Source organism: Lotus japonicus, chromosome 3 (genome assembly GCF_012489685.1).
Source record: "Lotus japonicus ecotype B-129 chromosome 3, LjGifu_v1.2".
NCBI lineage: Eukaryota > Viridiplantae > Streptophyta > Magnoliopsida > Fabales > Fabaceae > Lotus > Lotus japonicus.
In genome coordinates, this window is record NC_080043.1 from 1,567,148 (window position 1) to 1,591,283 (window position 24,136).

General features: G+C 36.5%; 4 protein-coding genes, 1 long non-coding RNA gene and 1 other non-coding gene across 6 annotated transcripts; 3 read left to right on the forward strand and 3 right to left on the reverse strand.

The window, feature by feature from the left end:
* Nucleotides 1-1,527: 1,527 nt before the first annotated feature.
* On the reverse strand, nt 1,528-5,040 carry LOC130748409 (uncharacterized). The gene is made up of 8 exons (XM_057601631.1): nt 4,865-5,040; nt 3,533-4,569; nt 3,229-3,279; nt 3,036-3,143; nt 2,314-2,409; nt 2,025-2,123; nt 1,889-1,948; nt 1,528-1,790 (listed from the first exon to the last, which is right to left on the reverse strand). Exons 2-8 carry the CDS (start codon nt 4,550-4,552, stop codon nt 1,725-1,727), a joined length of 1,500 nt encoding a protein of 499 aa, XP_057457614.1. The 5' UTR covers nt 4,553-4,569; nt 4,865-5,040; the 3' UTR covers nt 1,528-1,724.
* An 855-nt stretch (nt 5,041-5,895) lies between these two features.
* Nucleotides 5,896-10,033, reverse strand: LOC130749475 (DNA-repair protein XRCC1). The gene is made up of 8 exons (XM_057602843.1): nt 9,922-10,033; nt 9,461-9,776; nt 9,183-9,371; nt 8,202-8,313; nt 7,516-7,601; nt 7,285-7,395; nt 6,966-7,052; nt 5,896-6,416 (listed from the first exon to the last, which is right to left on the reverse strand). The coding sequence occupies exons 2-8, from the start codon at nt 9,701-9,703 to the stop codon at nt 6,075-6,077; spliced, it is 1,170 nt and encodes a 389-aa protein (XP_057458826.1). The 5' UTR covers nt 9,704-9,776; nt 9,922-10,033; the 3' UTR covers nt 5,896-6,074.
* Nucleotides 10,034-10,092: 59 nt separating this feature from the next.
* TRNAS-AGA (transfer RNA serine (anticodon AGA)) lies at nt 10,093-10,174 on the forward strand. The gene has a single exon. It is a non-coding gene; the product is annotated as a tRNA-Ser (tRNA).
* Nucleotides 10,175-10,838: 664 nt separating this feature from the next.
* Nucleotides 10,839-17,110, forward strand: LOC130748763 (centromere protein C). Its single transcript, XM_057602005.1, has 11 exons — nt 10,839-11,163; nt 11,298-11,497; nt 11,592-11,680; nt 11,772-11,883; nt 11,997-12,157; nt 12,297-13,159; nt 13,271-13,349; nt 14,711-14,799; nt 15,521-15,626; nt 15,705-15,812; nt 16,767-17,110. Exons 1-11 carry the CDS (start codon nt 11,002-11,004, stop codon nt 16,889-16,891), a joined length of 2,094 nt encoding a protein of 697 aa, XP_057457988.1. The 5' UTR covers nt 10,839-11,001; the 3' UTR covers nt 16,892-17,110.
* A 3,447-nt stretch (nt 17,111-20,557) lies between these two features.
* On the forward strand, nt 20,558-21,286 carry LOC130749879 (protein FAR1-RELATED SEQUENCE 5-like). The gene is made up of 2 exons (XM_057558824.1): nt 20,558-20,662; nt 20,948-21,286. Exons 1-2 carry the CDS (start codon nt 20,558-20,560, stop codon nt 21,284-21,286), a joined length of 444 nt encoding a protein of 147 aa, XP_057414807.1.
* Nucleotides 21,287-21,401: 115 nt separating this feature from the next.
* Nucleotides 21,402-23,609, reverse strand: LOC130709545 (uncharacterized). The gene is made up of 2 exons (XR_009010034.1): nt 23,445-23,609; nt 21,402-21,679 (listed from the first exon to the last, which is right to left on the reverse strand). It is a non-coding gene; the product is annotated as an uncharacterized LOC130709545 (long non-coding RNA).
* Between the last annotated feature and the right edge of the window lie 527 nt (nt 23,610-24,136).

The following is a 24,136-nucleotide window of genomic DNA, read 5'->3' on the forward strand; positions in this document are numbered from 1 at the left end:
ATTATTTTTCATTTGTTTCGTTTACAATTAAGTCGTACCAAGTAGTTATACTTGTCCCTAAATGATAGCTCCAGTGGTAAAAGCTATGCGACATATGAGTTGGGGTGGAGGAGGTCCATATGAATCAATCCCTGAAATATGCAATTTATTTTTCTGATTTATAAAAAAACCAAATAGTTATGCTCACAACAAAAATGTTAAAAATATTTACACAAAAGTTTAATAGGTATATGTTATCACGCCATAAATAAGTTGAAAGACAAATATCAAAATAAAAACACTGCAATATATGGTTATATTGTGTGTTGCCAGCAATTCTCATTTTACATATTGTGTGACAAATACTGCGAACTACATATGTTAAATCAATATCATATCAATTATTATTTTTTGATATTTCTTACTTTTTAAATAGCTATCAAATAAAAAATATTGCGAGTTTTTTAATTATTTTAATCAATACTTAAATAGTTTAAATTAATAACTTTTTTTACATCTTATACAAATATCCATGAAATGCTTGTAAGTAATTTTTTTTCTTACCAACCTAAATTGTCATAAGGCTCAACAGTATCTCAGTCAGCTTAATGACCTTACAATTGAGTACCAAGATGGAGTCATCCAATGACTAGGTTAAGGAACATTGCGTCTTAGCCTTGAAAGAGTGGTTTGTCCGGACAAAATTAATGGAACATTGCATTGTTACTTATCCTGAAATACCCTCATCAAGGCTTTACAGACCTACAACCACATAAACTATGGTCATCATGTCTATAAGTACAAGTTTGGTCGTACATCATGCAAGCTCTTAGTTTTTCTTATGCTTTGAGATTCTCTCTTTGATCTAGAAGGTGAATTGAGTGTCACATTGACTTTTAAAGGTATACCCCCGTCGTTCTTCACTGTGCTGAGTCGTGGACATATCCATCACATGTAGAGCATTCAACCTACTACCACCACGCAAAGATCATTGGAACATAGTTCAATTTATGTAAGAACGTTTGGTGCCATATATTCAATTGTCATCACCAAACAATTTCGATACGATAATTCATCCTCTGTATCCTTTGAAATTTGGAGGTGCCATCTACGCACCTTTTGATAAAGAAATTTGAGTTTAGAACCTGCTAGTAGGTTTGCTTGAGAAAATTGATGTATACTCATTTCCCGGGAAGGCTAATCAAGTGGAGCACGTGACTACCTTGATCTCGTGCATGGAAGCCATGAGAATTATGGACATCAATGACATAAGCACGTTAGCTTGCAAAGCTTTCTTGTGAACTTTGAAGGGAAATACCTTACTTTGGTTCAAATCTCTTCCATTGTGAGAGTAGGAGACAAAATGGTCTGAGGTTTATTGACAAACACGTAAAACAAAGAGAAACTTCTACAAGTAGCGAACTTCAATAAATAGCTTCGGACTGTCCGAATTGATTCTGAAGAAAAATAAATTGATTCCAACATGATAAAAACTAAACAACAAAGAAAAGCGGTGTGGGAAGAATGCCTTGTAAAAGAATACAAACATAAAAGCAAAAGGAAGAACCTTCCTAAATTATTGTTCCTTTTGTGTTTATGAAAGAAAAGTTAAATACAGTCAAAATTCCATACCTAAGGTTCACTGTCTTCTGATTCTTCTTGGTAAGTACACATGAAAAGGAGGACAAAAAGAGGTTCCATGGAAGATAACAAAAAGCATTGAACTCAGCATATTTCCATATCCATTACAATAGATACTTCTCAACCACAGTCCGGCCAAACTTCTCTTGGACATCCCTTGGCGTTTCAATCTGGAACAAACAAGCGATGTCACATAAAACATCAAAGGGAGAAGTTATTTGGAATACTAGAATTGCAACATCAGCATTCAGCGAGATGAGTTACTAACCGCATTAAGCGCTTTGAAGACAGCCTTAACAGTGTTATGAGGGTTTCTGGAACCAACAACCTATCAAGACAACAGAAGATTAGAGCAGATACTAAAATTGCAGGACCATCTTCAATTTCATTGGGCAGACAGTTACCTTCGACTTGACATTCTTAAAACCAGCTAAATGCAGTATGGTTTGGACTATTCTGCCAGCTTTCATGCCAGTTGCAGTGGGGGCAGGCCAGAGATACACCTGGGGAATAATGCAGACGGCAAGAATTCTATAAGACAGACAGTGATACAGGATATATACACGTAGTATAAACTCAATCATTAATCATTGAAGACAATTGCAGTAAAACATTGTTACAGCTTTCTATAGAAGAGCGTAATTGATTGGATTAATGGGAGATGTACTAGAAGAAAGATGGGGAATTGATTACCTTGGTCTTTTTAAAAGAGGTTTGTATTGCGTGTGCAATTGTATGCTCCTCATGACGCTCAACAAAATGCAAATTCTGAAAGCACTTCTCATATGCCTGATCGTAGTCAAATCAATCAACCATTAACACAACATTCTATCAAAAGCCTAAAACATCCAACTACATTATCCATAATGTACGTAGGTATTTTTTTGGAGGGGGTTTGGTGATACTTATTACTTAGTGTTTCAGCACAGTTTTACAATAATCAACCAATATGTTACTTGAATAAGATTGAAGCTAGCTTGTTCAAATAAAGAAATCCGAAAGAATTTGTCTGTAACGAACAAGGCATGAAAAAGCTTTGTTGAATGATAACACACAGGTTTTCTATTTAACATTCCTAATGATGGAATGGGAGTCACAGTAACCAATCCCAGGTCTTCCCACCAATTATGAACCAAATAACTCGAGGACTAACTATCAACCATGTCAATCTAAGTCTAAGACCACACTGTTGGCCAGAGAACAGTGCAACAATAACTGCTAACAGAAAAACTCACAAAAGACAAGTCAACAATCAGCTCAAAACTACTAGAAATTGAAACAAAAGTGGATTCATATCTCTTGAGGTGGGAAATGAAGAAGTGAACTTTTCTACATCGAGCACAGAAGCGTGGGATAAAATACACTGCCGAATCATTTTAGGAAAACATGAAAGGCCTAGTAAGATATTTTCGTACCTTCTGGAGGGCAACTGGAACTGCAGGGCCTTTGGCTTTTGCAAAACCCACAACACCATTATAGTTGCCACAAGCCAGCATAGCAGTGTACTTAACGACTTGTCCACCCTAGTTCATGAGGTTAAAAAAACATGAGAGAGAGAGAGAGAGTGAGTGGGGAAACCATAGAAAGAGGGACAGCTTTGTAGGTTACCTTTGTGACTTTACAAGTTCGGTTCACGTTTATCAATTTTACATCAAAACCCTGAAACCATATACAACAGCCAAAACAAAAACAAAAATGGTATGTCAGCTATATTAAATTTAAAAAAATCATTATAGGGGAGAAATAACAAAATGTACAGAAAACTAAGGTGAGCCTTACTCCAGGGATAGGCTTACTCTAGAAGAACTGTACTCTATATAAACTAAGGTGAGTATGATCTTAATACGGTAAAGCATGATATGATGCAAAATACCAAGACAATCAGAAAATTAAGCTTGTAATATGGAACTACCTTCCGGTAAAGAGGCCTTCTTTTCTTCTCGGTTAACTCATTTCTCTCCTCTGCAAGATCTCTGATCTCTTCTTCTAGAACCTTGCCCTTCTTTCCAAATGTATACTCAAGTTCTGCTAGTTTCTCCTCAAGTTTCTTGTCAATGGCGTCAAGTTTAGCCAGTATTATGTTGTCTTTTTCTTTCATGTCATCAAACTCTTGTTCATCATCGTCATCAGCAGCGTCTCCTTGTCCTTGTATGGTTTGCTTCTCCTTTTCAAAGCCAGCATTTTGCAGGGCATCTGAAGTAGGTCCCAGCTGTTCATGTTGAATGACACCATAATTGTCAGGGTTATCAGGATCAAAAGCCTCCTTCCACTGCACCAATCTCAAGGCCCTATTAAGCTTGTTCTGCAGAATGAACTTATCCTTCTGGTCAGTTACTACTTTGAGGCGATTCATGAGCTCCCCAATAACCCTGTATTCAGGACGGAGCCTAAAATGCTTGTCTTCAAACTTGTCAATTCTGTTCATCCACTTGAAAGCATCGTCGAGTGTGTCAGCGTCAGTGAAGTTCTTAAGTAAATCTTGGTGCCTCTTGAACTTCCTCTCGAAATCATCAAACTTCTTCTGGCTGGCCTCATACTCATCTTCATCACTGTCAGAGTCCGTCGGCTCTTCATAGCGCATCAATTCAGGACACTCCTTGAGCTTCTCCTTTTCAAGCTTCTCAATGAGAGGGCCCACGCCCATGTAGTCCTCTTCACCCTCGGCATCAATGTCAGCCGTGTCCAAGCCCGCCCTCATTCTCTCATTTTTCTCTCTCAGCCTATCCTTCTCCACCTGAGCAAGAAGGTCCTGCACTATCCTGGCATCAGAAGACGTCGAATAAAGACTCTTCCCGGAGTACGACGATGATAACGCAGTGCCTTCACACCCGAGTTGCGATCTCACGGAGTTTCTGACCACATTGCCAGCACTTGTACTACATCTTAATATTTGCCTAAAAGTTTGTCTACCATATTGAAGATAACCCCCCATTCAGACCAACACCGCCTCTGCGTCAAACCAAACCAATTGCATTTGTGAAACACAACACTTGAAATCAATCAGAAAGAATTTTCCATTTCATTTCAAGAGTAGTATAGTTACAAACAACATTTTCAGTTCACACAAAAAATGCAATTCAATGCAATGATTATCTATTTTCTCAAGTTCAATCATTCATCTACAGAGCATGTGATTCACATTTCACGACAATTAGAGCATGTGTATTCAAAAATCATGAGACGAATCTGCAAAACCACTGGAAAATTTTGAAAGGATGCAGTGATACACAGCCTCACGGCTTACCTCGTGCGGCGGCCGGTGGCGAGAGCTAGAGGAGTGGATCGAACGAAGGCGTGGCAGGGAGCTTCCGAGATGGCCGGAAAGCAGCTGTATGCGGCGGCGGAAGGCAAGTAGCAACCAAGTTCGCGTTATATCCCCATTGTGGTTCAACTTCGTAAGCATAGAAAATCAGAGGTTCACCAAAACCACGTCGTTTTGCAACTTTATTTTAAAAGCTTAACTAAAAAAAAAGCTTAACTATTTTTTAATTTAGTCCTTGTAAAGAAAGTTTCATATTCAACTGATGATCGATCGATTCCCTAACAAGGTGTTTGTCTAATGGTAGACAAGTTGATTTTCGTAAGGTTAGGGTAACAATATCAAACCCTGATAAAATCGTTTGCTGAAAGGGATCGACACCAAAATAGTTGATCGATTCACTAATTTAATGTCTAATCCGATAGAGTTGAATTGATTAAGTGATTTTAGTGCATGATCTATCCAATATGCAACTTAGAACGACCAAATAATTGGTTCCTAGTTGGACCTGACCGTCCGAGTCAAGTTTAAGGGCTTAGATTACTACATTTATTGATGAAATCCAAGATCAAAACTTTTTATACTTTTCCTTCTACAATTCTACTTGTTATTATTTTAATGTTGAATAAGATTTTAGCTCATGTAAATTTTAAGTTTAGCTCTTCGTAAAAAAATAGTTGCATTTTCATCTAAAAAATTAGACAAATTATAAACATGAACTCAGTCATATACTCATATTGACTGTTTGTAAAAAGTGAAGTGTATTAAACCCAACAGATGATGACCACAAGCACTACAAAATTAACTATTTAGAAATTTTCAAATAATGATGACCAGAAAACAGTAAATTCAGGTGTTCCCCTCCAACATTGAGAAAAAATGGTATGTTGAGAAAAGTAATATGCATGGGTTGAAACCTAAGTGCCTGTTTGGTTTTCCGTCCGTTTGTGTTTTGCATCACACAAAAAGAGAAGTGAGATTTCACCACATTAATTCAAATGTGGATCTGTATCGAGTTCAACGAAATCCAAATATTGGCTAACAAAGACCGAGTGAAGAAAGTAGTTTAAAAAACATGCCAATCTAACAAACTCGGGCCTTTTCCTTCATTGTTACCATAGAAAGATCTAATGAAAATCTACTGTAAACCAAAATAACTGCTTTTCATCTCTTAATGAACAAGTTCAAGCAGCATTCACTGATTACATATGTTAGAGGACAAAGTCTTATATGCAAGGTCTATCTCTTGTTCCGTCATCTCAATTGTCTCATCACTATCATACTCCATTCCACCAGAAGACATAGCATTGGTTCTTCCAGTTTTGCTTGTCTGTTCTTCAGTTTTCTTGGAATTCTTTGTCCATTCATGATCTGACCTATTCAGCTCCACTTCATATATACGTTTACAGTCCAGAGCCTGTCTGTGAAGATCTTCCTTTGACATTGAGGCCGAGTTGTTTCCTACAACATCCAACTTCGCAAGCTCCTCAACAACACGAGGTAAGAATTTCCAGTCCTCTGTTCCTTTCCGGATGTCCTGGTTAGAGTTAACGAGACAAACACAATCAGCTGTCAAATCATGCACTTGATTTAATCCTTAAGATAATAGCAGTGCATTGAAACTAAAACCAAGAATATATGTGCTAGGCTAAATAAAATGGAACTTACAAGGACTCCAAAACTTGAGAAAGAATTCAACAAGTCTAATGCAAACTGTTTCACCTTGAAGGAATGTTTTACTATAGAAGCATTTCATTCATTCAATCTAATGATCAGACAATTTTTATCCAAGCGAAGGGTGCGTTTGGGAAAATAGCATAATTAAGTGCTTATGGTCATAATCGCATAAACGCTTATTCATAAGCTAATTTGAGAAATTTATTGAAAAAATTTAAAAAATAGGTTATAAATAAGCATAAGCTTTTATTCATAAGCTATTCTGAACAGCTTATGAAAATAAGCTCAAAACAACTTATAGGTAGGCTATAAGCTATTTACATAAAGTCTCTCAAACACTTGCATAAGCGCTAATGCTATAAGATAAACTCAAATAAAGGTACTTAGGCATTTTCAATATGCACATTACCTTCTTTTCCTCAAGAGAACAAATTACATCTTGCAAACAAGTCAGAATCCCTTCTGCAGCTATTTTTGTTGTCTCACTTGGATCTGGCTGAAATGATTACGGTAGAATTTAGATTCACCTTGGATATAACTTAACCTCAAACAAAAATGAGTGGAAACAATAGATAGCTACAGCTTTCAAGCATTTGTGAGCAGTGAAATACAATGTTTATCCAACAAGCAATATGGGTTCCAATGCAAGATATGAATGCTTAATAGAATGTCATGACCTCTAGAATGAACAGAAACAGTTTTTTACACTGGAAATGAAATATCATAACCTTGTCTTCTTGACTTTCCAACCACTGAATTGTTTTATTCAAATCATCAACAGCCCACTTTTTCACTTCAGAAGGCTCAAAACATTTCCTAGCTTGGTTAGTGCCTTTCCCCTGGAAGCAGTATGCATAAAAGTAGGAAATTCAATTGTCAACAGGTAAAATAAAAGGTTAATAAGTCATATTCAATATTCTCAAATCTAGTAACTAATAAAACATCTTGTCAGCTATGACCTTTGATTTTATGGAGGCAGTTTCCTTTGAAGGTAGTTCTCTTTCAACATGCTTTGCTGGTTTTTTGGATACAGATGGTTTTGGTTCTGCACTCACCAATATAATTCACAAGGACTTATCAGATGTGAAATTCAATGGAGATAATGGTGTGGGAGTGGGGATTGGAGGTCGGTAAGAACCACCTCGTAATCTGAGATAACATGTTTAGGCTATTAGCTAATTTAGCCTCACCATTAGTCCATTACATTTTAGCACCTATTTAAAAACAATTTTATTGAAGACTGAAGAAGATGGTTGGAAAGGAGGCTTTTAAAAACAAGAAGTATGGGTTACTTTTCAGAAATAATTAAACATAAATAATCTCAAAATACTTGAGTAAAAAAGACAAGAATTAAATACTCAGTAGTAATAGAGATATCAATTAGGAAATTTGAATTTTATTCCAAAAGCATGTCTTTTCCAGTCAAAAAAGAGAGAGAAAAGATTAATTTGAAATGTAAGATCTAAGATGCAATACTGCAAGTCACTAGAACACACGATCATATTTGGCTACTTTAAAGCTCAAATTTCATGTCAGAAGTTACAAATAAGGCGCAAGTGGTAATCAGTAATATAGCAATCATTAGATGCCAGAAAGAGCTTAAAATTTATGTCCTATCATATTTACATTTACACAATTATATCACCTTCTTTGACTTCCTGTGATCTACCTCCTTTACGCCATGGTTTCCCAGCATGCATAAGGTAACTTTCAATTTCAACCAGCTTCTTCTGGGTGTAACACTCTAATATCCAATCCTAACACCGAAAAGGAAAAGAATGTATCACATTACAATTACAATCTAGACTACTCTATTCACAAAATATATAGACAATGATACAACCAAAACATATACATAGCATTACTAAGTGTTCCCTACCAAAATACAAAAGGTGGTAAAGCTTGATACCCAATAATATTTGAAAGATCAAAATTGCCAATACTATTAAATAAAGGCATGTTGTGGATTATGCAATAGCCAATGATAGCATTCTCCTTAGCATAATGCTTCTATGAGCACTTTATACATAGGGAAGAAAAGCCTATAATCTTCAAACTTTGTAATGAAGTTTAACATGGTACAAGGAATTAATACAGGATCATCCTTTCCTTAAGCGAAAAACTACGTCTGAGTGTCAACCACGACAAAATGTGTTGCTTTATCCAGGAAATATGTATCAGCCAAACTCTATCTATCACAATAAATTAGGGATAGTACAGAAGTTGACATCAAATTGCTCGTAGAGCTCAAAGATTGAAACAAAGGCTAACAAAGAAAACTATTCCACAGACAAAGAAGAATGAATTTGAACATATAGAAACCCTTGTGTCTTCCTACCTATTAGCAAGTTCATGACTATAGCATTACTTATAGATTTCTAGTTCTGTGGGTGTGAGCCTATCAATAATGGATCAACACCAGAAATTGATTTTTTCTATGAAAATAATTATAAACTCCAAACATGAGGCATCAATAAAATGACACCTAGAATGTATTTATCTATGCTACTAGATGAGAGAATAACACAAAATTCAATATAGATTCCATTGTTATGCATATATAGAGAGATCATATACATAATACATGTAAGCAAAACAAGCAAAAAAAGAATAAGAAAAGAAAAACCTTTGATACAATGGTTCCACAATCAGCTTCAACTTGTCGAAACTTGGGGGTATTTGGAAATGCACAAATCAAGAGAGTGCACTCAGAGTTCCAGTCAGGCTTATACTCCGCTCCCATTTCCATGGCTCGTGATCTCAACATGCCGCGCTCCGGATTGACAAAGCCTGACAACACAAAAACCACTCCTTCCTGTCCATAAACCAGTACAATGAGTCAATAAACTCAATCAACAACAATGCAACAAAAACCAAAAATCAATAAGGGCTGCTTAATTATACCATTAGGTTGTTGAAACTTTTAGATTCCAAACCAGAAGCAGAAGATTTTCCACCACTACCCTTTTCAGTTTGAACCTTGCTCTTCTTATGGGTCACACTTCCAGTTCCACTGGATTTTTCACCATCATCATCCAAAGTTGGTTTGTTTGCACTACTTTCATCCTCATTCCCCCCTGAAGTCCCCAACCATGATGGCAGGTTTCGCTTGGAACCATTGTTACTAGCACTTCCAGTTCCAGACATGGCAAGAAGTAGACAGAGACAAGGGATACCCAAGTAACAAACTTGATGAACACCCAAGTTTCAGAAATGGAACCTGCATTTTGGGTCCAATGTGAATTCGCAAATTGTATCAAATTTTCATCGATCAAGAAAATTGGAGGATTGGTTTAGCATAAAATTAATAAATAAATATAGTAAATGGAAGTGAAATTCATCAATAAAAAGAAGAAGAAGAAAACCTCTCTCTCTCTCTCTCTGCTTCTTCTCCTTCTTCCGATGCTGCGCTTGTGATGGTTTCACAGTTTTTACTTCTGTTCTTCTCAGTCAGACTCAGTTCTGTGTTGGTAGCAAACACCAAACGGTGGTAAAATAGGAACTAGTAATATTTGTTTGTTAACTATATCAACAAGGTGGACGTGCCGGAGTGGTTATCGGGCATGACTAGAAATCATGTGGGCTTTGCCCGCGCAGGTTCGAATCCTGCCGTCCACGCTTTTTCATTTTTCACTTGTTTTCTCATTACATTTTTTTTTAATTTTTGGTATATATATATATATATATATATATATGTTTTAAATTCAGGATTCTTTTTTTTTTTTTAAAGTAAATTCAGGATTCTAAAACCCGCATGTTTTATTCTTGAAGTATAATATAAATCTCCAAATGTTGTACTAGGAATAAGAACACGAAAGCAATTATATCTTTTAATACATTGAGTTTTTTTTTTCAATGTTCGTAATTCATTCAATATCAAGAGGATTTGTCTAACGTTACTTGCAACTGATCATTCATACATGGAAGAAAGAAATTTGGACCAAAAACAACTTATAAGGAAGTTCATTTACACTTAAACTCATGACTTCTTAATACACCTAAATAGAGTTAGAAGTATGGCAGATTAAGACAAAACTACTTGCAAGAACACCCTAAGCAGGATTAGCCTTTGGGGTCTCCAAACCACAAAGCATGAAGGTGTATTGGGTTTTAGAACCCCTGAACATTGAAGCAGAGCATATGTCAAAATTGCTACTCATAGAGGTGAACCTTTTTTTTTTTGGTCAATGAGGTGAGCCTAATCAACTGAATTCAAAATCAACAACAGGCCCAAGTTGTCAAAAAAATCAGCAGGCCCAGAGTGTCAGTGTCATCACCACTCTCTCTCAAGTCTCAACTGCAAACCACGAGAAGAAGCAAAATTCACTAGCTCCCGCTCAGTTTTTCGTTTTCAATTTTGAACTGAACTCAACAACCACGAAAATAAACAAACCAATTCACATTAGGGTTGGATTGCAATGGATGAATCACCAAGAATGCAGTAAATGGAGAAGAACAAAATTGACGAAACCGTAGCAGAACAACAACAACCACTCGATCCTCTCTCTAACTACCGAGGTCTCTCTCTCTTCCCCTCAACCTCTTCCGCTCTTCCACTCTCCGTCGCCGACGACCTCGACGCCATCCACAACCACCTCCGATCCATGGTAATCAAAACCCTAATTCAAAATTTCAGAACTCGTTGTTCATTTCAACCAATTAGGGTTTGTTTTCGTTTTCAATTTGAATGATTGTAGTTGAATTGAATTTAATACTACTTTGCTTGCATTGTAATGTACAGGCGTTGCGAAGTCCCGCGAAACTTGTGGAGCAGACGAAAGCCATACTCGAGGAGAATCCAGGACTGTTCAACTCTCAAGATGATGAGAGAAATGATGTTGTTGATGTTGATGTTGCTGAAGATGGTCAGGATTTTCCTCGGAAACGGAGACCGGGCTTGGGTCTCAAGCGTGCGCGATTCTCTTTGAAGCCAAGCACAAGGTGAAATGAAGTGAAGCTTGTTGTTATCAATATTGTAACTCTCTGTGTGTATATTTGATTTGGTAACTGATTCTCATGTATTGGTGTGTGACAGTGTTTCTCTTGAGAGTTTGCTGCCAAATCTGGACATTGAAAACCTGAAAGATCCGGTGGAATTCTTCAAGGCTCACGAGCGGATGGAAAGTAAGTTGTCACTGTTTGTTGTTGCTCTTCCTGATTCTGGGCTGCATGGTTTGTTTTTAATTTTCTAAATGGATTTGCATTTGATGGGTAGATGCGAGAAGAGAAATACAGAAGCAGATGGGTGTGTCCGTTGAGCAAAATCAGGATGATGTGTCCACTAGACCACGACAACGTCGACCGGGGCTTCGCGGGAATGATCAGAGGTACTGTCGAAGATACTATCATAGATACCTGCTACGTTTCCATTGCTGTGTTTATGAGAATTGAGATTCTTTAATTTGTTGTTTAAGATCATCTTGAATGTTATATGGTACAGGTCAATCAAATACAGGCATCGGTATAGCACAGAAATCTCTGACAAAAATGATCATGCCATGGCCTCTCAAGAGGCATTTGGATCCGACAGTTTAGATCCTGACACTGAGAAGATTGAGAACGGTGAAGCTTGTCTTACATCATTGGAAAATGAAGTAACTGGTGAGTTAACTGCTCAATATTACAGCATGGTTAGGCTTGATTGCATCCTCATCTTGTCTTTTCCTCCTGATACCAGTAACTTTTTTTTGTCCTCTTATTTTTTGTACTTAAGACATTCATGTTACCTATTTTCTGGTAGATTCATCAGCTACTGAGGGGAACAAGATTTGTGAAATTTTGGATGGATTGCTGCGTTGCAATTCTGAAGATCTAGAGGGGGATGGAGCAATGGATCTTTTGCAGGAGAGGCTACAAATTAAACCCGTTGTTTTAGAGAAAGTATCTGTTCCAGACTTCCCAGATAACCAACCGATTGATCTGAAATCTTTACGAGGAAGCTTATCAAAGCCAAGGAAGGCTCTATCCAACATAGATAATCTATTGAACGGAAGGAAAAATAAGACACCTCTTAGACAGGATGCAGGGTCCCCTGCTGAGCAATTAGCTTCACCCACACCACCAAGGAGTCCATTTGCTCCATTGTCATCATTGCTGAACCACATTTCACGGTTAAAGCCATCAGTGGATCCATTTTCAGCTCATGATATTGATCATTTATCCACAACAAAGTATTCTCCAGTTCATAAGATGAACCAGGAACTCAATGTTGTAGGTTCTGCAAAGCCGTCAAATGAACTGAATGATCATATAACCAAAGATGCTGTTGCTATTGGTGAAACAAATGCAGTTCCGGATACACTCAGAAATTGTGCCAGTGCCTCTGAAAATTCCAAGGAAGACAATTCTGGAAAGTCATCAAATAAATTAGATGCCCCCTTAATTGAAGATATACTTGCAGTAAGTGAGTCATGTTTGATTGAGGACGCTGTCATGAATTCTACCAGTACTTCTCAAATGCCGATGGAGGATAATTCAATGGAACCAGAGTTTGATGCTAATGTTGACCGGAATGAACCACATGCTGACATGGATGTAGATAATGGCGGCAGTGGTATGGGTGAAACAGTTATGGATGACACAGTAGCCAAGCCAAATATTGAGGTAAATGAGCAATGCCAGTTTGAGGGCAAAGTACGTTTCATGAGCATTTTAGTTTTATCATCTTATGTTGTTAGAACTCTGAAGTCTAAATGAACTTTTGTCTTATTATAGATACTGACAGAAAATACAGACGCGTTTACAGCTTCTATGCCAACAGATGATACTGATATTGACGTGGTGAACCCGCTAGGTATGTATCTATTAATAATAGGCTTCTGAGATATATCAATAATGCATGTAACTGAAAACAGAATGGCTAACCACTATATCAATGGATGTTTAATAAATGGCTGACCTCAAACAATGTCTTTAAGATGTTTCACTGTTATAATTGTTTGCTAGGCATATTAATTTATTGAGTATTAACTGCTCATGCAACCTGATACCATGAAGGGCGACTTTATGCCTAAAGCTCTTGCCATGGCAGGGTTTAGAGAAGGGTTGGACTCATTGTGAGTCTGCTGTAGAAATCCTTATCTTGCATTTGCAAGAAGTTGATTCCATGACTCATACTTGTAATCACATAGTCATATGTTTGCAACTCCGACCATATTGCCAAAGCTCCTCTTCTCATGAAACCTGCTCCCATAATATCTGAACTAATTCACTGGAAAAGCTCTGTGCATTTTATTTTCAACAGTTGGGTAGGAGGAGCATAAACTTCTTGATTAATCCCTTATTGGCAGGAGAATAATTTGGATACATGTCATTACCATTTTCCATGCGCTTTTAAAGATGATTTCTTTTATAGATGCAAGGACTTGATTTGTTTATAGGTTACCCAACTTGTTATTGTTGTGTTATCCATTAATTCACTTTTAACAGAGCACAAGGATTGTGAGTTGCATTAGCTCATGAATGTTTGCAACAAACGGGCATTAACTCATTAACTCATGAATGTATGCCAACTACCGGTTACGCTTGTCTGTAATGCATTTCTCCATAAAATTTAAAGTATCAGTTACACTACTAAAAACTGGCTACTAATATTTGCACGAGTTCTGCTGGCATTTGCAATTGAAGTTTATTCCATTTAAAATCCTTTGTCTCAAGCGAAGCCTTTTTTTCTATAAGGCTATGCAGAATACTTAGAACCAGAAGCACTGAGTAGATTTTGTGCTTGCATTAGTGCTTCTTAGCTAAAGCTATACTATGATCCTTGTTGCCAATATGATATCATGCTCAAGCTGAGAGTACTTTTTTCTTGAACATTGGTTAATAAATATGATATTGTTCATGACATTTAGCTGCATGTGGATCTGTGGATAGAAACCAACACTAGAATTTCATTAGCATACATGTTGATAAAAGACCTTGTATAGTGTATCTATTGAAAAGATCAATGGTGTCTTTACTTCCATGTAGTTGATCCTCCTTAGTGGAATAAGCCTTGACTACTGTTTTTTATGATAACTTGTTACTTATAACAATGTAATCAACTCCCTGTCCCCGTATAAGTTGCCCTTTGATCTGAAATCTATGAAGAATCTTGTTTTAAATTAGTGTTTATGTACCTTTTGATGGTGCTAACTCTGTTGTGGTATGCATTAGCTGATCAATCAAGCCCAGGTGTGATTCAAGCCAATTATATAGACAAACGCACCACATGTACCAATGAGGGTTCAGAACAGTGTTTACAGGTTACTAGCTTTGCTGATTTTTTTTAGTTCTCTTGGTTTTTGGGCTATTTGTATCCAACAATTAAATCATTTTATTATGTATTAGGAAGTTAGCATATTTAAATAAGAAATGTCATCGAACAGCATATTACACTGTATATGTTTGCTTTCTAATTTATTTTTTATATTTTCCATTGTCTAAAATTTTACCCTAATGTGATCATTATTATTAAATTATTGATGCTAATAAATGCTAGATAGTGGTCATTTATATGTGTCCAGGGGCTCTAATCTTTAGGATGCTTACCAATAGCCATCATAGAATACTAGAAATTTTTAAGTGGTGGAATGGATAATGTAACAATAGCCATCTAGGTGTTTTGGACATGCGATGCAAGGAACTAGGGTGTCTTACTTTTGAATGTGATTAAGGGTAATTTGTTACAGCACTTGGGGGAAGAATCATGGTTTACTTAGCAATCCCAGACCTTTTAAGTTTTTTCCATTCTGTCCCTTTTGAAAGGAAAAACAAAATCGTTCTATACAATTCAGTTTGACAATAGTTCAAAGTTGAACAGTCATTATTTAATAACAAACGTTATAGTTTTAAGTTTGTTTATAATTTAATCTTATCCAAATAATTATGTATAACCTATGGCACATTTTTCGACATGTTATCTGGTTGATAACACTTTTTAATGGATTGCTGCTTTTAGAATTGAATCTCTCTGTTTTGGTACAGGAAGAGAGAGATGGTTCTAGGGCACCTGTTGAACAAAAGAGAGTTAAATCACGCTCACAAAAAGATACCAAGAGCAAGAGACTTGCAAAGAGGCAGAGCCTTGCAGGTTTCTACTTCTCATTTTCCCATCCATTGTTTTCAGGATCTCTTTTTGTTGTTTTCATGCTGTTTTCTATTTTCCCAGCTGCTGGTACATCATGGACGTCAGGAATTAGGAGAAGCACCAGGATCAGGACAAGGCCTTTGGAATACTGGAAAGGGGAAAGATTGGTCTATGGTCGCATACACCAAAGTAAGTCCAATCATAATCTGTTTGAATAGTTATTGCATCATTTTCAGCCAATCCACCAAGTGACCTCTGTCAGCTGAATGTGCCTTGGAAATTATGAATCCTGCCTGGAATAGCATTGTAACGGAATACAACAAAAAAACTAACACTCTTTATCATAGGCACACACTTGGTATTTTTAGTAATTTGGCCTAATCCTTTATCTGTTAATGTGGGGGAGGTGTGTCCCTAGGCTAGATCATTGGCTTAACCGTGACTGCTACATCTAGACAACTATCCCCACATCGACACACGTTTTAAAGCCTTTCTTGTGGACTCGGATTCCCTGCCTGATTTCAGTGAAATTAGGGGTTTGTTGTTGTGCTACTATACTTCAAATCAGTTTTTTAAATCTGTGCCGTCTTGATCAGACAGCTGTAGTCCCCTGCCCTCACTGAATTTAGAATAATTATATCTTCACAACTCATCTTTGAGGTGTGGGGAGGTGGAAGATGAGAGAGATAGGAAGAAAGGAGAGAGAAAATATAGATGTGATAGTTGATTTGATTGATAAAGAAGAAAGAAATATATAGAAATTAAGGTGGAAAAGTGGTGGAGAGGTGTGTGTATATCATAACTCCTGAATTTATGATCCCTGAGTGCCTAGAATCCAAATTTCTTCCTTGTTTACAACAAGCATTATTCTATGTTGGTAACTTTTTGCAGTGTGATAGTAATAGAAGTGCTGCTAATTCAATTTCAAAGATATCAACATAGAATAGCTGAGTTACGTTTAATTAGTTATGTTAACATTACACTAACTAGTTATAGTGGAAAAGCCAGCGGGTAAGATACTCTTCAACATAGGTAGAAGGCAAGAGTTGCTTGTTTTGTTTTATCAATTTGGCTTTTGATTGAAATTCTAATGTTGTTGATATGTGTCATATCCATGGGATTAAAAGAAATTGGTCTGTGCAGGCTTGGTTACTGTCCTTGGGGTGAAGTGTATGTCTCCGGGAAGTAATGGCAAACCGACCATGAAGGTGAAATCTTTCGTACAAGATAAACACAAAGAGCTCTTTGATCTGGCTTCTCGATATTGACTGTTAAATGAACTTGTCGAGTTATGTTCTGGAACGTTCTATCTTGGTCCTAAGAGCTGCGTAGATAGTGTGGAATTCTGGTGATTGATGTTTCAAGGCTTCAAGCCGCTTATAAACATTATTGTTAGATTAGTACTAGCTAGTGTTATTAGTTATTAGAGTACGGATTAAACCAACAAGTAGTTGGTTTAAGTGGTAAAAATACTTAAACTTTCTTAAGCCAAGTCTCAAATTTGTGCATTGTGTACCAAATTTTCTTTGAGAGACTACCTATAAAACCAACTTGTGGTTCAAAAAAAAAAGTGGTAAATACCTGATTTTCCTCCATTGGGAGAGTTAGTTTTACTAAAATGTCAATGTTCTTTAACTCAGAAGAAGATTGACAGTAGTGAAGAAACTGTGGTTAAATGAAAAAGTGTTGCTGATAAAAGATATAAAAGTGAAAAAAGTATTTAATGGAAGGGAAGTATATCTATATATCTATATACTATTAAAAGTTTGTACCTATCTAATATTTACTTTAAAGTGATTAGAAATATGAATAAAATGTATTAAATATCCTAAACTATTGTCATTAAAAGTTTACAACGTTCTTTAACAGGAGACAATTGAAGAAATTTGATAAACCTCCGCGACACGTAACTCAATCACTTTCCCTTGTGATTTTCGTGGGGTCTAGATTTGGCCTTTCAGAATTTTCATGTTATATTGTTCCTGAGTTGACTTGATAATAGAAGAAGATGAAGCGGGTTTCTCATGACATTTGCACCCATTTTTAAGGTGATAATAACGTAGTAATTTAATGATCAATCCAGATCAGGAAGCTATCCAAAAATTTTAGGTACATGTAAGACAAGACTTGGTTAAATACATGACAAGGTAATAACATAGGTTGATGTGTATGTATTGTATATATGTGTATTTATAAAGTTCATTTGTACAATAATCAAAAGAAACAATTTGACACAACAATTAGATATTGCCAAAGAATGAGTCGAGTTGATTTATATTTAATCAAAGATAAAATCATGTTGAGTGTAGTCGTTATTCAAACAGCAACCTAGTCGGTTCTGCATAATCTAGAAATTATCAATTCAAACTACTAGAAGAACTTTACGTGTCAGGTTTAGAGTTCAACCCCATGAAAATTGAGAGGTCTTGAGAACTTGTTTTCTTTCAAGTTTTCAAATCGAAAAAGCCAAAAGATTGAACGTGACTGGGCACTCACTCACCGGAAGCCAAAAGATGGAACGTAACTTGTTTTCTACACATGATATCAAATAAAAGAATTATTTTTAAATACAACTCATGTTTGTGAATTTTGTGTTTAGATAAATATAACTCATGTAAATTTCCAACTTGAGATAGGTTTTTGTTTTTAATTTCTAGACCCTTCTTACCATTTTTTTTTTATGAAGTTATGAGATAAAAATGTAGGTATCGTTTCCGCTCAGGAAGATACGGTGGTTTGTGTCTGTTCTTAATTTACGTTTTTAGATTTGTTTAGGAAGAAGAAAAAAACGAGCAAGGAAGGGGGAGATGGTCACGATGTCACGTGACAGCTATTAAGTATAAATCTCAGTTGTTATTTTTATTGAATTCAATCAATACTTCTTATTTTCACCTTAATTACACGTTTATCAATTTAATTAATTTAAAGTAGTTGATGAGCGAAATTGTATCCTCTCTCAACTGTAACGCACAATTTCCTTCAGCTCTCACCCTCAAGCTCTCTCAAGTGCAGGTTGATTTCATACTCTTTTAACCGTTCCTTTCAATTTTTATTTATCATTGTTTTGTTCATGATAAAAATAACTAAAAGTTTTATATATTACTTGATTGTTATATATTCTACACTCTTTCAAATTTCAATATCATCATCATGAAGCTTTGGCACGTAAGTTATTTTTATACTAAATTTTGGCACTAAGTTCTTTTATTTTCTGAATGTATCGTAAATGGCGGATTAAGAGTGATAAATCTTGATCCGAGAAACCCGAGCTTATTGTACCTTCAACACAAACACTTTTGAGCTTTGTTTGAAACCAACACGAATGAAATATTAATGTGAGAAAATGTCAGAATTTTCAACATGGTGTTCCTGAGGCAATTGAAAGTCACTTTCATCAAGCCAACTTTTACGAGGTCGCCTTAGCTAGAAGCCTAGAACTATCAAACTAGACAAAGTTTTGATATCAGGTATGGTGGAGCGATGGAGGCTGGAGACTCACACATTTCATATGTCATCCGAAGAGTGCATCATCACTCTGGAGGATGATGCACGCTGTTCATCTTGGCCTACCCATTGATGGTCATCCTGCCATTAGGGTTCCGTAGTGTGATTGGTCCGAGCTCGTAGAGGAATTGTTGAGAGTGGTCACTGCCACCTTGTGCTCCCCCTCCACATAATTCACAATTTTAACTGTGAATTGACCATGAGTCCCTGAAAAAGGGTACATGTCATAGAAACTAGCAGAATCTATCTGTTCAGGATTCCCTTTCAATTCGTAAAACAAATTGCAAATTCAAACCAACCCAACCACGTCAGATCTTGCATGTCAAATGTCAAGAATTAACCTAATTTGCTAAATTTATGTTTTTACACCCTCTTTGCTAATATTTTTTTCACATTATTAAAAAATACCCTAATCTTACAAAATGCATATAATTTCAGTGAGTATTATCTTAGTAGTAGTAACTAATATTTCTTTAATTTATCTTTATTGAATAAAATAACAACATTGACAGTTGTTAGTTAATGTTTAGCTAAAAACAAATAATTTTTTAAGGAAAACAAATTATTCAGAAGCTAATTAAAACACCGCTTTTGATAAAATAAAAATAAAAACCGTTACCAACTTGAATTATTGTATTCATCATTACCTTTTTTTACTTTTTGCAGATTCCTTCTTTAATTTATTATATTAAGCTAAATGACTGATAAGATCCAGGTGTTCTTGTACTATACGTAAAAGCATAAGCAATAGCATGCATCTAGCATGTGGTCGGCTTAATTATATTCTCACAGACCTGTTTTGTTTGTTTAATTTCATTAGAATAATAAGTATAATTACTCATGTAACGTGACCATCCCAACTTCTGTTTCTGTATTAGATACTTTAACCTTATATAATACTATGGTTTAAATATATGTCCATCTATAAGTAATGGGTTATGATACTACATATTTGATTCTTCTTGAACAACGATTTTCGAGTCTAATAAATAAGTTAGAAAACTTCTTTTAATAGAGTTAATCCTATCATAATATGAGACTATTTTTTGCTCGAACAAGATTTTCTGTTGTAGAGAATAGCGCACCAAAAAATACATGTACTTTATAAAGGTATCAGCTTCACTGCAATTGAAAATTAAGGGCCGGAAAACAGGTCGTTATCGTTATTAAGAATGTTTTTGGTAGAAGCTCCCAGCTAAGTCGTTATTAAAAATATTTTGGGCATAGATTTTGAGTAGGGATATACTCACTCCAAGAGTAAGTCATCTAAGACACTCCAAATCTTTAACCGTTAATTATATTACAATCTAAAGGCTCATATTCATCACTAATTCCCTCACGTGATTTCACAAAACCTGGCACAGGGAAAAACGTCGATAAAATTTTCTCATCCTTGCAGCGCTAAACCAAGCTGTCGAGAGGGTTGATCGATGGCGGAGGTGAATCCTATTTCTCTGCTGCCGCAACCTCCTTCGCCAAGGACTACTATCTCAATCACTCATTCTATGGCTTCAGGTTCCGTTGATGAAACAAAGGTATTCTTATGTAATTTTGGGAAATTGGTATCATTACGTTGATAAATCATCTCTCAAGAATTGTCCTATCATCTTGTTTGATTCTCCTTGGCTGGGCACCATTGTGCAGCGTTACATATCAATATCGTTTTGGGTGTCATGCATTAGGATTTCTCCTTGGCTGGTTTTCGTTTTTTATATCTGTACTGGGAGGGAGATGGTGTTTTGTTGCTAAACATATACTATTTCTAGCCACCACTACTATTTCCAAACTCAAACTAATATTTGTTTTTCTTTTAAATTCAGGGACAACAACTAATGGATGATAATGGTATTGGTTCATCTAGTAAGGATTTTACAACTAGTATACTGGATACTTCAGATATAGGTGGGGAATTGAATAGCAAACCTGAAATTGGGATGGAATTTGAGTCCATTGAAAAGGTTAGAGAATTTTATAATTCTTTTGATAAGAAGAATGGTTTTGGAGTACGTGTTCGTTCAAGTAAACCAAAGAGAGCAGTTTTGGTATGTTGCAATGAAGGTCAACATAAAGTGAAGATCTCAAGAACTGAAGAAATTCAAGATAGCACTAATCAAACTAAAAGAAAGTGCTCAACTATCCGAAGTGGTTGTGAGGTGTAACACCCCGGTTTCTCAACTGGGGAGTCACATTAGTAACCTAACAAGTCTAAGGACTATTTCTTAATCCTGAGAAAACACAATATATTTTTTTTTTCCTTTTCGAAACAGCTGAACATAATTGAATATATAACATAGACTTTATTCAACAACCCATTCCCAACATAATAATAATAGTGTCATACATCATCATGAACAAGTTTCCAAAGTAAGTACGCTCACTTAGACAAGTGGCGAATATAAGGTTTAAACAACAGAGTTTTCAGAAGGAAAAAGAAACTCAGACATAGTCCACCAAAAAGGGAGAAGCAACTGCTTCATCCACCTCTACTCGACCGCCCACGGTCACGGTCTCCAACTTGAACAGCTAAGCTTCAGCGGAAGGCTCTCCATCGCCTAATAGCGTTAAGCGCCCAAACAACAAGTAGCAAATAGAAAGGGTTAACTCCATACAATTACCATGTATGAAAGAGAAAATCATGTTATTCAAATTTAACTACCTATCATGGTAAATAAACCAACAACATAACTAAACTCATATATCAACTATATAACATCAATTCAGATATCGACAACCTAACATATAACATCAATTCAAATATCGACAACCTAACATATAACATCAAATCAGATATCAATAAACTAATAACTAAAATCCAACAACATAGGGTTAGGTGTTAGTTCCCTATAATGCAACTATATGCTTCTACCAAAATGGATCGATCAGCAACGTCTCTCAAGACGGGACAATCACGCGGGACCACACCCACCTCATTGCCACTTAACGCCACTCCGGACGGGACAATCGCGTGGGACCACACCCACCTCATCGCCACTTTAGAACATCTCGAAAGATGGGACAATCCCGCGGGACCACACCCACCTCATTGCCACTTTATAACGCCTCGAAAGACGGGACAATCACGTGGGACCACACCCACCTCATCGCCACTTAAGGACCAAAGCCTATATGCCAAGTCAGTCAACAACAATCCCCAAACCAATGATTAATTCGGAGTAACCACATGTTATTCCTATTATCAGCGAACATAACTCAATTCAATTGCATACCAACTCAGTTTAATGACAGAAACCAGTAAACGGCCGAAGCCTCTCAGAAAACGGAGACACACGTCTCAATAAGTTTACTCGGCCGAAGCCTTCAGAAAACGTTTGGCACAAACCTCAGAAACAGTCAATATAAGCGAGCATACAACATTGCAAGCATAATAATCATAATCCAATGTCAATCAATATAAACATCTTCATCTCAAACGCAGGCAGTGCGATAAAAGCATGCAAGACTCAAAGACGCGCTAAAACCGAGTTACCCTTACCTTCGTGAGTAGAAGTTGGGCATGGAAGTTGTGAACCTAGAACAAGGAAACACAATCATCAACACAAGCCCTACTAGAAGTAACACTATCTAATAACGCTAATCGAAACCGGAAAGAAAGCTTTTAAAGCTTCAGAGTTCCTCTTAAGGCACGAATTGACAACAGAACTTCGTTCGCTAAAACGAGCATAACTCGAGCTACAGAACTCGGAATGACACGAAACCAGCGCCAAAATTTCGACAATCAAAAGATCTACGTAATGGCTCAGGTCATAGAGACCCAAAAATTATTTTTGGACACGGTACCCTAAGCAATAGGTTTCGGCCACTATGTAAAATAGGGTTTCCGAACTTTTTCTTCGATCTAAATCAATTCCTAGGTATTCTTAGGCGATATCTAGGCCAGGGAAACTCTCAGAAAAATTATCGAATCGAAAACTGTCGCAGGGGTATTTTGGTCAATATTTTTAGCTCAGAAACTCAAAAATCAGAATTTCGAAAAATAAATTTGATGGGGTTGATACCAACGACGATTATGACGACTAATCCTACTAACGCTAAGCTTAGTCGAGAGTTTTAAGCCCAAAGGACGGAACTTTAGCCAAAAATGGGTATTTTCTACATAAATGAATTTCGGCAGCATTTCGGCGACATTCGGCAAAATGAAATCCGCTAGAAGTACTCTTGGGTACGAAGAGAATATATTTAGACACTAAAATCAACCTATTTGGACAGTTTTACAAAAAGCTCAAAACTTGGAGCACAGAAAGACATAACAAAAAGCGATGGAATTTAAAGATCAGAAGAAAGAAATAACATCAGTACCTCGAGGCCTACGCGTAGCAACGAACAGAGCAACGATCAGGCAAGAACCGGAAAAAAACTCTTCCTCCTTTCTCCCTCAAGCTCACCCACAACCAACAAGAAAATGAAAAGAAAAAGAAAAGAAAGACAGAACGTGGTCTGCAGAAGGAGAAGAAAGAAAAGGAAGGTGTGATTTTTTTTTTTGAGTTTTTGAAGTCCTATATATAGGAAATTGAAAACGCGAGAAAATGATTATTTCGCGATTCCGATTTTTCCTACTAATTCCAACGTATTTTAGACACGATATTCTTCCCGCTGAATCTTCTAATTCTTCAAAGAAATATCAGTATGATTTTTGGTTTTCGAGGCTTGTTTTTAATGTTTACTGGCTTAAAATGCACTTTATGCACTTTTTGATTTTGACCTCGGATGCAGAAACTTCCTTCTGAAGAAAGATTTGGAACGTCGATTAGAGTGGGAGTACGCGTGTGGAATCTTCGTTTGAAGCTCCGAATAGAAAAAGTCTTCATCGTAGGTTAATTTAATAGCTCTAGAAAAACCAGGGATTCAGTTTCGGCAAACCTCCCGGTATCGGAAATGAGTGTTCGTAAATTCCAGGGTTTCGTATCGAAACGCTTATTATGGAAGGATTAAGAGAAGTTCTAACATTTCTCTGAAGATTTTTGGAATTAGTTTCCCATCGTGTCTTTAAG

Excerpts from the sequence above, each read along its gene's own strand:
- LOC130748763 (XM_057602005.1), top strand. The coding sequence starts at position 11,002 with ATGGAGAAGAACAAAATTGACGAAACCGTAGCAGAACAACAACAACCA. Across the intron at positions 11,884-11,996 it reads CTTCGCGGGAATGATCAGAG|GTCAATCAAATACAGGCATC; the intron begins GTACTGTCGAAG and ends TATATGGTACAG. Across the intron at positions 12,158-12,296 it reads ATTGGAAAATGAAGTAACTG|ATTCATCAGCTACTGAGGGG; the intron begins GTGAGTTAACTG and ends ATTTTCTGGTAG.
- LOC130749879 (XM_057558824.1), top strand. The coding sequence starts at position 20,558 with ATGGCGGAGGTGAATCCTATTTCTCTGCTGCCGCAACCTCCTTCGCCA. Across the intron at positions 20,663-20,947 it reads GTTCCGTTGATGAAACAAAG|GGACAACAACTAATGGATGA; the intron begins GTATTCTTATGT and ends TTTTAAATTCAG.
- LOC130748409 (XM_057601631.1), bottom strand. The coding sequence starts at position 4,552 with ATGGGGGGTTATCTTCAATATGGTAGACAAACTTTTAGGCAAATATTA. Across the intron at positions 3,144-3,228 it reads GAACTTGTAAAGTCACAAAG|GGTGGACAAGTCGTTAAGTA; the intron begins GTAACCTACAAA and ends CTCATGAACTAG. Across the intron at positions 1,791-1,888 it reads TCTTCAAAGCGCTTAATGCG|ATTGAAACGCCAAGGGATGT; the intron begins GTTAGTAACTCA and ends TGTTTGTTCCAG.
- LOC130749475 (XM_057602843.1), bottom strand. The coding sequence starts at position 9,703 with ATGTCTGGAACTGGAAGTGCTAGTAACAATGGTTCCAAGCGAAACCTG. Across the intron at positions 7,396-7,515 it reads CTGCCTCCATAAAATCAAAG|GGGAAAGGCACTAACCAAGC; the intron begins GTCATAGCTGAC and ends TACTGCTTCCAG. Across the intron at positions 6,417-6,965 it reads GTTCTCTTGAGGAAAAGAAG|GACATCCGGAAAGGAACAGA; the intron begins GTAATGTGCATA and ends AACTCTAACCAG.